At 39.8% G+C, this 12,974-nt stretch overlaps 1 protein-coding gene across 3 annotated transcripts in view; it reads left to right on the top strand.

The window, feature by feature from the left end:
- The window catches only part of LOC309563841 (sperm flagellar protein 1-like), a 105,593-nt gene that overhangs the window by 42,807 nt on the left and 49,812 nt on the right, over positions 1-12,974 (top strand). For all 3 annotated transcript variants that reach the window (XM_082268476.1, XM_082268474.1, XM_082268475.1), the window contains exon 5: positions 8,255-8,339. In XM_082268476.1, the coding sequence (XP_082124602.1) occupies positions 8,255-8,339 (85 nt within the window). The remainder of the gene's footprint in view (positions 1-8,254; positions 8,340-12,974) is intronic.

The following is a 12,974-nucleotide window of genomic DNA, read 5'->3' as shown; positions in this document are numbered from 1 at the left end:
ACCCTCCAAAGCGGAGGTTGATGAGTTTCTGGCAGCGATCTCACTCCCCACCCTTACCACGGAACAACTGGCACTCCTGAATGCCCCGTTCACAACACACGACATTTCGACTGTCATCTCAGCCCTGCCATCCAACAAAGCACCTGGACCCGACGGTCTGTCGGGCGAGTACTTTAAACAATTTCACTCCGTCCTCTCACCTCATCTGCTACCTGTCTTTCTTCAAGCTGCCTCTTCCTCTAAGTTTCCTCCTGAGATGCTCCAAGCTTTGGTCATCACCCTTCCAAAGCCTGGGAAGGCCCCTACTTCCCCCCAAAATTTCAGGCCAATATCCCTCTTAAATTTGGATGCCAAAATCTACGCTAAATTACTTGCCAATAGGATCCAGGATGTCCTTCCCTCCCTGGTTCACTTGGACCAGACGGGCTTTACGCCTTTTCGCCAGGCATCAGACGCTACCAGGCGACTCCTCAATATTGTCTACCATGCTGAGACCTCTCGGACGCTGTACTGACTAAATTCGGTTTCCAAGGTACTATCTTGTCGGCGATTCTTGCGCTGTATTCCACTCCCTCGGCAAGAGATTACACTTCCAACATGCTGTCTCGGCCCTTTAACATCACAAATGGCACTCGTCAGGGTTGCCCCCTGTCCCCCCTGATTTTCAATCTTCTCATGGAACCATTAGCGGCTCATATCCGCTCTAATCCCCTTATTTCGGGGTTTCAGTTTGGATCGGTTAACCAAAAAATCAGCCTATTTGCGGACGACGTAATAGTGATGCTGTCTGACCCTCTCCAGTCCCTCCCGGAAACGTATCGTATCCTCCAATGGTTTAGCAATGTATCGTACTATAAAGTAAACATGACCAAATCAACAATCCTTGATCTACATCTTGACCTAGCGACTAAATCCATCCTCCAACAAAGATTCCCGTTCTCATGGGCAGAACACTCCATTCCTTATCTCGGTATCCACTTGACTGCGTCGGTAAAATCCCTTTTCAAAACAAACTATGCCCCCTTCCTTTCTAAAATGCAATCTGAATTACAATCCCTCCAGCATCACGAATTCTCCTGGTCAGGCAGACTTGCTGCATTTAAAATGATGATTCTCCCCCAACTTCTTTACTTATTCCGCACGTTGCCTATCCCCATTCCCAACTCGTATTTCACATCCCTACAATCCATCCTGAGAACATACATGTGGCAACATAAGAAACCACGTTGTGCCCATTCGATCCTGATTAAACACCGCCTAGCAGGGGGAACGGGCTATGTTGACTTCCGAGACTACTATTTAGCTACCCTGACGACTCAACTGAAGGAATGGTTCCGCTCCTCACCCACCACTAGTTGGGGTCAGATTGAAACTACCTTAGTACCCAAACTGTCCTTGCGAACCTGGTTACTCAGTGCCCCTAATAGTCCCAAAATACCTTCGTCCTTCTCTCCCCCTATGGTGGCTTCGCTTGCTACCTGGTGCAAACTCTTGCCCCTTACAAAAACCTCCTCCAACATCACTTCACTACCAATCCCGTTGGAAACCATCACCCTGTTGATCCCTGACATTTCTCTCGCAGACTGGACATTACACGGCGTCCTGACGCTTCAGCATCTTTTTCAAGACAATGTCCTGAGACCTTTCCCTTCCCTACAGCTAGATTATGGCCTCTCCCCCTCAACACTCTTTACATATCTAAGGATTAAACACCTCCTATCTACTCTTCCCTCTCCAATCTATGGCCTTCCATCCCGCCTTTGGAACTTCTTGAACTCTCCTGCCACCTCCTCAAAGGGCATTTCACTGATATACTCGATCCTGCAAGACAAGTCCACACTTTCCAAATCTCGCCCTCTCCTCCAATGGGAGGCGGACCTCCAACACTCATACACACTGGGCCAATGGCAGACGGCACTCCGTCATGCCTACAAACACACCAAATGCTCAGCACTTTGGGAACAAACGGTTAAGATTACCCTCCGTTGGCATCACACGCCCTCCAAACTAGCTACATTTTACAAATCCTCCTCTCCGCTCTGCTGGAGACAATGCGGACATGTGGGTGACATATTCCATATCCTTTGGGATTGCCCATTTCTGCGCAGATACTGACTAGATGTATTTGCCAAACTGGTGGAAATCACTAACCTTACCTTGGCGTCCTCTCCGGCTCTTGCCCTACTGAATCTCATGATAGAGAAGTACCCTCCCGAATCTAGGCACATCATCACCCATGTACTCTTAGCAGCCAGGTTGACTATCACCAGACACTGGAAAGGTTTACACCCCCCAAAGTTCAAGAAGTCTTGGACATGGTGCATACTCACTGCTCATATGAATTAATGTTTGCCTCCAGTAGAGGGAACTACCAAAAATCCCTCTCCTCGTGGCAACAGTGGCTAACATGGCAACGCTCGCTTGCCAACCCTGCTCTTCCTTGACTCTGATATAGCCCTTGTGGGCTGGCTGCCGATACGTCCTACTATCCATATGATGAACCCATATTTCTATGTTGCACTTTGGATTGTTACAGTTTACTGCTCCTTGTACCTGTTGCAGTTATTGAATTTCACTGCTTGGAACAATGTTTGTACACGACTCTCTTTGTTGTATTGTGTAAATTTCAATAAAATTCATTGAAAGTAAAAAAGAATAGTGCAACCATGCAAAAGAAATGACTATTAAATATGGAGACAATCCATAAATAAAAATGGGGGTTTAGTCCCACCATATGGCCATATCGTGCTCAAGCCCACCACTACGTCAAAGTACCCCATTATCAGTGGGTCCTACACTATCCATAGAAAAGGGGTGAATCCAGCCTCTCCATATACATACATATACAAACTGTTGTAATTCCTACACCGTTCACCTGATTTGGATGTAAATACCCTCAAATTAAAGCTGAAAGTCTGCAGTTAAAGCACATCTTGTTTGTTTCATTTCAAATCCATTGTGGTGGTTTATAGAGCCAAAAAGATTAGAATTGTGTCAATGTCCCAATATATGAGTCTCCTTTCGCAGACCACATTAGCTAGGAAACAAGGTAATTTTTTTTTGGGAACTTCGATTATCCAGATATTAACTTTATCTTGCAAATTCTTAAACTACAGGATAATTTGTATGATTATAATATATGATCTAATATACTGACTGTATATTAGAGATTATAGCTTTACTGTTTAACCACTTGCTGACCGCCCCATGCAGACTTACTGCGGCAGGGCGGCTCGGCTGATTAGACACAGCAGGAGCCAGACCGTGGGAGGAGCAGGCTCAATCGCCGCCGGCCTCCCGCGATCTTCGGCTAGAATTACAGAAGAGCCGCCTGCTTATGTAAACAAAGCAGGCGGTTCTTATGTCAGAGAGACAGAGAAAGATCGTGTGATTCAGCTTAGCGTTTACAAACTATGGGATACATTTATGGACTTTTTATTTATTTATTTTTTTATAAGTAATGGCAGCTATCAGCGATTTTTATCGGGACTGTGACATTGCGGCGGACACCTAACTGGCATTTTTTACATTTTTTGGGGACCAGTGACATTAATACAGTAATCAGTGCTAAATAATATGCACTGTTACTGTATAAATGACCATGGCAGGGAAGAGGTTAACACTGGGGATGATCAAGGGGTTAAATGTGTTACCTTTTGTGCTAACAGTGTGGGGGATGGGTTGGACAGAGGCAGGGAGAGATCGGTGATTCAGCTGGATTCACCCCTTTTCTATGGATAGTGTAGGACCCACTGATAATGGGGTACTTTGACGCAGTGGTGGGCTTGAGCACGATATGGCCATATGGTGGGACTAAACCCCCAGCTTAGCTGAATCACCGATCTCTCCCTGCCTCTGTCCAACCCATCCCCCCACACTGTTAGCACAAAAGGTAACACATTTAACCCCTTGATCATCCCCAGTGTTAACCTCTTCCCTGCCATGGTCATTTATACAGTAACAGTGTATATTATTTAGCACTGATTACTGTATTAATGTCACTGGTCCCCAAAAAATGTAAAAAATTCCAGTTAGGTGTCCGCCGCAATGTCACAGTCCCGATAAAAATCGCTGATAGCTGCCATTACTTATAAAAAGTAAATAAATAAATAAATAAAAAGTCCATAAATGTATCCCGTAGTTTGTAAACGCTATATCTTTTGCGCAAACCAATTAATGTATGATTTTTGGGATTTGTTTTTACCAAAAATATGTAGCAGAATACAAATTGGCCTAAAATGATAAAAAAAAATAATTTTTACATTTTTTTATTGGGAATGTTTTATTGCAGAAAGTAAAAAATATTGTGTTTTTTTTCAAAATTGTCTTTTTTGTTTATAGCGCAAAATCTAAAAACCTGCAGAGGTGATCAAATACCACCAAAAGAAAGCTCTATTTGTGGGGAAAAAAGGACATCAATTGTATTTGGGTACAGCATCGCATGACCGCGCAAATTGTCAGTTAAAGCAACGAAGTGCCGAATCGCAAAAAATGGCCTGGTCATTAAGGGGATAAAACCTTATTGAGCTGACGTGGTTAATACAGGGGAAAATTTTTTTGTTATGAGAGAGAGGTATATGTGTGATTTTGGGTGTGTTTGTTGTATGTGTTACCATTTTATTTTAAGGATTTGTGCATTCTAATTCTTTTTGACAATCAATAAAGTGACAATTTAATATAGTCCAATGAGTTACCATATTTATGTTGTCCTTTTCTCCTGTGGTTGAGTTGAATCAGGTTTTTAAATTCAGTTCAGACAAAAGTGACCACAGTGTAATTATGTTTGACATGAGTTATAGGCAAGAGAGACGTGGGTACAATTGGAACTCTAAATTTAAAAAAAGCCAACATCAGAAAGTTGTGCTCCTTGTTATGTGATACTAATTGGGACCAATATTTTTAAAAGAGATCACAGAAGAGAAGTGGGGGTGTTTTATGGTAATGTTAAACAATAGCATTTGTCATGTCATTGCATTCTTTTGAGTAACAAAAATAAGAGAACACAATGGCCTTCAAAAAATACAAAATGGAAGGAGCAGCTTCTGTATTTAAGGGTCACACAAAATGTAATAAGAATTGTAAGAGTGAAATCAGAGCAGCTAAATAGATTATGAGAAGGACATTATGACAGAAAAAGAGAAAAAATATATATCAACAATAAAAAGGTAAGGACAGAACAAGAGGGGCCATGAAGGATGAATCAGGGACTTGAATCACAAATGAGAAAGTCAATGTGTTAAATATTTTTTTCCTAAACCTATACACAAGAAAAAGAATTATTAATTTAGAAGGAATAGCAATGTAGTGGTCAAAAAATGTGGTTTACAACAGACTTGAAAAGCTAATTATAAACGCATCACTAGGGCCTCTTGGCCTGCACCTGCGTCATCAGGGAGCTTAACCTGGTGATAGCCAAGCCACTCTTTCTGAATTATTAAACCTCCTTAAGGTTGGGTTCAAACTTGCCAGACATCGCATGTGATTCGTACCGCATTGCAGTTCAGATCTCATGCAATATCTGTGGGATGCAAATTGAGCCATACAGTTTGTATGGCTGAAATCACATTGCATTCAGACCAAAATGGTGCAGGACCCTTTTTATGGTCCACGCTGGAATCAGATTGCATGGGTGTTCACACCCATGCGATCTGATTCCTTGTTCAATTTTAGTTTGCACTGCGATCTGCAAACTGATTTGGGGGTGTCATTAACTGTACATTGACACCCGCAGCAGTTCGCAGAGGGCAGTGTGAACAGCCTGTGAGTGACATGTGATGCGGGAACCCGCACTGGAATCGCACTGGAATCGTGCTGGTTTCTGCATTGCACAAGTGGGAACCCAGCATAACAATAATAAGCTCAGGTGTGTTGGGACATGAGTTAAAACCCTATCTGGGCCTGCATCCACCTGGATGCTGTCAAAGCCAACAGCACATCATAGGCGTTCCCGGCCCCGCAGCCAAAAGTGTACATGCCCCTTGCATACATGCGGAAACACAGCAGGGAATGCCTCTGCTGCCTATAATTGGCTGTTGGCTTTGATAGCTTCTCGGCAGGATAGGTCTGGTGGTTTCGAACTCATGTTCAAACACACCTGAGTTCTTCCTTACATCTTAATAACTGAAATAACACCAACTGATTGGCATAACAGGCAGCCTACGGAGGCACTGTTTGCATTTGGGGCTGTGCACCCTCTCTTGTATGGCTGTCAAATTCTTTTTTGCCACTGTGTCTGTATCTACCCCCATAGGCTGCTAGTACTCATCTCTTGGCGAATGTAGATTCCAAAACATATGCCTCCTGCATGCAGTATTCATGGCAGTGCCCATCTGAATGAGGCCTAAACTATATTGAGGATGGACTTAAATTTTTGTTTTGGCTAATGATATAAGATTATGCAGAGAAATAATTTTGACACAGGATGTATCAACATTATAGGAAGATACATTAATACTCTTAATGTACTATGTACTGTATATTTGAACTTGTGGCTTATTATGCACTAAATGTGTGAAATAATTTCAATAAATATTCCTTAAAATGGAGCAGAAATGTACAACTTTTGTATTAAGGAAATGCTTTGACTACACCAGTTACATATTTTGCTTCTAACCTTCTGTAAACCCAAAAGAAATGGAAAACTTTACCACCAAGATTATGGTAAAGCATTTCAAATTATTTGGTTCCCGCCCCTTGTTGGTTTATGTATTGGCACGAAAAGCCAGTGCTCCTGATTTAGGATAGGGTAGTGGTGTCCCCATGTGTAGTGTTGTCCCAACAATACACAAATGGACACAGTCAATTGGGGTATTCTTATCAGGGTCTCGTACTGAAGGCATTGTCTCCTTGAAAGGCCTGACGTACCTGAAATCACTGCAATGGCTGACTTGATTTTGGAACCCAGTATATACATGATGTCCACTTACTCTGTTTTTGGAGGCCTCAGAACTATATATCTTCTGCTCAAGCTTGAGCATGCATGGTCAGTTGTCCTGTGCTCAGCAACTTAGAAACTACTTGATCTGCTCCTTTCTGCCTTCCTCCCATCAAAAAAATAAAAATACAAAATATATCCAAAGGAGTCCATGCAGTCATCCCAAATTGATGGCAGGACAAGTTAAGACATTGCAGTGAACCAGCACACACACATAAACTATTGTCATAGCAACAGGAGCTCTATCCCAATTTTTCCACAGATTGCCCATGTAAAGACAGACATTCAAAAAACACTATAACGCTAAACCCAGGTACACACGCAGGAGGGCGCAACTACCTCGTGCATTACCATAAGTGACTTTTATTTATTCACATTGACAAATATATACTCACATATAAGTAAAAACATAACATAACAAAACATGGTAATGAATGAGGTGGTTGTGCCGTGCCCTCGTGTGAGTGTTTTACAGGAGCTCTATCTCAATTTTTCCACAGATTGCCCATGTGAAGACAGACATCCAAAAAACACTATAACGCTAAACCCAGGTACACACGCAGGAGGGCGCAACTACCTCGTGCATTACCATAAGTAACTTTTATTTATTCACATCGACAAATATATACTCACATATAAGTAAAAACATAACATAACAAAACATGGCAATGCATGAGGTGGTTGTGCCATGCCCTCGTGTGAGTGTTTTACAGTTGCCCATGGAAAGACATATGACAGGCACTGGTGGAAAAAACAACTTTCCACAGATCCACCTATGTCTTCTCACTAAGAAAGTAGCCAGGGGCTATCACAGCAAGTCAACAGAAAAACTGTGGGTAAATAATACTGGGGCTTTTACCTGTTACAGTTTTACTTTTAAGGTGAGATGATATGGAACTGAACAAAACTTCTTTGTCAGTAGGAAAACTCTCATGTGCAGTCCAGAAAACCCATACAGACTTTTAAATAGCAGATAAATGTATGATGACTTTACCTTAGAATTTTTCTCACAGATCCTTTTCCGGACCCCTCCCCTCTTTAATACAAATATAATAGAAGCGCAAGAATTGGATTTCAAAAAATGTCTTTAGGTTTAACTAATCAGAAATATGCAGCTATCTAGTGGCTATCCATTGAATAAATGGTTTATGATGGCTTGATGCAAATTGTAGTTTGGGCTCAAAAATATTTAACTAACTTTATAAACCCCTTGTCTTTTTTGCCCAAAGCATCACAATTTGATATTTATCCTTCAATTTTGGTTTAATTATGTGTTTTACACACTTTTTGTTTTTCTTATTAGAGTATTTACTTTTTCAGGTTCTACAGCTGTTACTTCGCCCACGTATGGCAGGACATTTCCTTATGTAGGTCCGACAAATCAGGCATACAATCACCCAAAAAGGTATGATATAAATATGGTTTAGATTGATTAGGAAGATATGTAATTGAAGATTAGTTAAGGATTTTGTTATACTGCTTATTATATGGAATATATTTATTCTATGCAGTTGTCAAAAATACCGCTATGATTTGGATCCAGGGCTTGTACTGAGACTTTACATATTTATTATACACAAATAACATAATACAAAGGATAAAATACCTTTGGGGTAAATGTCTTTTTTTTTCTTTACATGACAAGCTTCACCGGGTGGATTTTTAAGCTATTGTATGGCCTTTATTCACCCAGAAAACAGAGTTTTTCTGGATTCATGTACAAAATCCTTATGTCTTTCTATTTGTACTCTAGTGATGTAATTTTAATATTTAATATGTTGTTTAGGGTCAGTAAGTGGAAGCAGTGCTGCCCATGGGTTTGTTTCTAATGAAACACAGTTAATTCGATATGGTAATGTCATATGAAATCTAATAAATTAGGTGTGTGATGTGGTGAGTTCAACTTGGTATTTCCAAATAATAATTAAATTGTAATTAAAGATGCATGCAAACATATTTAAAAATGTAAACATACCATATTTACCTGACATTGCTAGGCATCTCGCCTATAGATGCCATGAGATGGCTGCTTTACAATTTTCCACCGCCCATTGAGATTGAGACCTTTCCGTTCCATTAGTGAACTCTCTCATTGATACCTACCATTTTTTGCATTAGCGGCCAAAATAGCACATAGCCCTAATAACAGTCCTTGATAACGATGGTGGGCAGTCACCAGTTACCATATAAACACCAGAAAAATGAATGGCCAGTAATATATTTAACACCCCTGATGACATCCATTAAATTGGTGGCCAATCTTAAATTGATGACAGTCACATCATGCACATGCCTACTTGGCAAAACTGCTTGAATGGCCAAAAGGTCCACACAGATGTGCTATACATGGATGATCCTCACCCCTTATTTTGACTGCAACTAGAGAATAGAAAATAGAAAAGGGGGCAGGAAGGGAGGGACTTTCTAACGGGATACCGTCATGTGACAAATACATAAAATACTATAGTATTTTATGTATTTGTCACATGACGGTACCCCGTTAGAAAGTCCCTCCCTTCCTGCCCCCTTTTCTATTTTCTATTCTCTATTCATAGCATTGGGATGTGGGTACCTACAATCTTAATACTACCCATTATGATTGTCATTTGAGCTTGTCCTAATTTTCACATTGGCTGCAACTAGGCTGACATGAGTGGATTGATGCACGGAAAGTAAGTCTTTCTGTTCAAACTACTTTTGACATTTTTTTTTACAGCAAGAAGGAAAGGAAGGAATGAATGATAAATCAGGAGGTGACTTATTTTGTTTACAAACCCCTTACACCCCTCAACATGTCCTCAACTCTACCACCCTATAGCAACCACATGGGGCATGTGGCTATGGGCAAAGTTACACTGTTGTTTACAGTAAATGTCCCTGACAGTGAATGCCCCTATAAAATAGAGTCCCTACTATTATATATGGATGTTACAGGTAATATCGCTAATAACATGTTTCCCTTTTAATATGTGACCCTGGCAATGTATTGCTTTTTATACATGGAAACCTCTGTGATAGTATGCCTGTATACTGGCTTTTGAAACTTGAATCCGTTAAGAAGGGTATCAATAGAAACAGTGGTATCAAACTTACAATTGCATTGCTGATATTAAATCAATTTTGCTTGCTTCATATGGCTTCATTTTCTGGCTTCCAAACCATTTTATTCTGTTTTTTACTATTTCCATTGGAGTTACAAAATTAGTTTATTAGTAACACCCCGTGATGTATTTGCGCAGTCACTGAGCTGCTCCAGTATGTGTATGTAACATGTTTGTACATTCTTAATAAAGTTACCATAAAACATTTACAGTGAACGCTCCTAACTAGTATGTAAGTAAAATGGTGGAAAACCATGGAGGAATGTAATGTACCTAGGGTGACTCAAACTTTGAGGAAAATTGACGAGTTATCCGTAGCAGCCAATTAGGTTTTGCATTTTGTTTGGTAATCTGCACTATAATTAGAAAGCAAGAATTCTATTTGTAGCTAAATGGCTGCACTTTTCTCTAATTTGGCTTTAATAAGCATGACTCACAAGAAAGATCCAGCTGTGCTTTAATGTCAATGCATTTACATTCATTTAATAATCTTTTGTTCTAGAAGAGAACCTTTGCATTTATTTATATAACTGTTATCTGTACCGAGTCTCCCCATTATTCTTCTTTTAATTAATGGTCGACATAGCATCAAAGGTTGACATCTGAGATGCAAAGAACAAAATTCTATCATTTGCTGGGATCTGGTGAACAGAAGGTAGATGCTCCAAGGTCTCAAGAGATAATAATAATTCATTGCAGGCCACTAGCAGCCGGGGGTTCATACTCCCAGATTAGACACAGGAAACTGAGGTCAGGAGTTAAAAGATTTCTTTGCTTTTCTTAGTTCACTTTCCCATAGGCAGGGGTCTTTCCAGAGAGCAACATTCTTATTTTTGCAGTTTTCCACAAAAGTAATAGTCATATTAAAGATAAACATTAGAGTTTCAGAACAGCAAAAAAAAGTTTACCTTTTGGATGGGAAAAAAAAAAAAATGTCCACATGTACATAAACAAAAGAGCAAAAAGCTTTTTAGCTTTTTTTTTTTTTTTTTTCATTTCTTTAATCATTTTGGTGGGTATACTATAAATTATGGATTGTATTTAAATTTGAGTTGTAGCTTTGATGTTTTAATCTTGCATTCCTAAAAGGCTCCAGAACACAATTTTTGCTATATACAACACAAGTTAAAAATGTAGCCTCCAACCAATGAATGAAATTATTTGTTTTAACAACAGTAATTCAGTCAAATTTAGTAAATTATTGAAATGTAAGTGATTCCATCCAGCATTCACCAGATTATATGCTGCAACTTAATACTGTAAGATTACCAGTCCCTTAAGTTTTTTTACCATCTATAGGCCTGGAACCTACCAGATGGACAGATAAAATAGACTACAGGCATACCCCACTTTTAAGTACACAATGGGACCAGAGCATGTATGTAAAACGAAAATGTAAAGTGAAGCAATACCTTTATTCATTTCTCAATGCATGTAAATACACTAGCTCTATAGGAAATCTTGGTCAGCTTGACATGGCACTGCTCCCAAACCATAAGGGACAAGGACACCAAACTTGGGGAGCATGTTAAGGGGAACCAGGACTACGACAAGGTAGAATACCTAGGCAAGCTGGCCGACTACAAAATAGAATATGTTGTAGTCCTGGGTCCCCTCTCGATGCTCCCTAAGTTTGGTATCCCTGTCACTTATGGTTTGGGAGTAGTGCCATGTCAAGCTGACCAAGATTTCCCATAGATGACAATGTTAAAAACCAGGAGTATTGCCATGCCAAGCTGATCAAGCTGTGTCCATACTCGCGAGTGTACGTAAAGTGAGTGTATGTAAAACGGGGTATGTCTGTATATGCTCTGTGCCAGACAATGGAAGAGCCCAATTTTTTTTAGCAAAAAAATGGGCTGGAGTGGATTGTGGAACAGATCATAAACTGTTAAGATACTAGCAAAATAAAAAAAGCAACAAAACTATTAGTCTTGCAATATACAACCTAAGGAATGTAACAGCTATCTTTGAATGTTGAGAACAGCTTTCAGGTGCTAATTGATAGAGAACCACATGAACTGAATTGAAAGAAAATGTCCAGGATGAATCAGATAAAAACTAGTACAAAATAAAAAAATACCAAGAAGTCAATGTAGATGACAGAAAATTCAATAAAAAATTGCACAAAAGAGAAGAAAAGCCAAAATCTATAAAAATAAAAATCATGTAAAAGAATAGTGAAATTCAAATCGCTGCCATGAAAGATGAGAAACAATATTACAACTACATCTGTAAAGGGATTAAAGATGGAAACAAATGTGGAAAAATATTTTATCACTTTCAAAAGGTCCATGAAACAACAAAGACATTTCAGCTTTATGTACTGTATACTCTATATGCCCAAAATTGTCCATGGATGCATTATCACTGATAGAACTGAGATTAAGCAAAGATGGGAGGAATGCAAATAGGACCTTTTTTCAAGCAAAGACATAATAATCACTTAGTCCCTTACAGTTATTACCTTTTGTTCTACCATACCCTCCCTAATAGATTGTAAGTTCCCAGGAGCAGAAGCCTCCTAACCCTCTTGTATTGAATTGTATTGTTGCTGTATTGTCTCCCTTTATATTGTACAACACCGCACAAACTGTTGGCGCTATATAAATCATAAATAACCAAGAGACTACCTACACAAATGAGCCTTCAGTGATGGGAAATGAAGCCAGACTGGCACTGAGATAACTGGCAAATAGGAAGTCACAGGCATTTATAACATTGCATCAGAATTATTACAAGAAACTGAAGAATAATCAGTTGCTTAGTGGTTAGCACTTCTGCATTGCAGCACTGGGGCCCTCACTTTGAATCCTTGACAGGGCACTAACTGCATAGAGTTTGCATGGTCTCTCTGTGCTTGCTTGGGTTATCTCAGGGTCCTCCAGTTTCTTCCCACACTCCAAAGGCATGCTGGTAGGTTTATTTGCTCCTGTCTA

The sequence above is a fragment of the Pelophylax lessonae genome (assembly GCF_965119305.1).
Source record: "Pelophylax lessonae genome assembly, chromosome: 9".
NCBI classification, from domain to species: Eukaryota; Metazoa; Chordata; class Amphibia; order Anura; family Ranidae; genus Pelophylax; species Pelophylax lessonae.
This window is presented reverse-complemented; position numbering and strand designations above follow the sequence as displayed.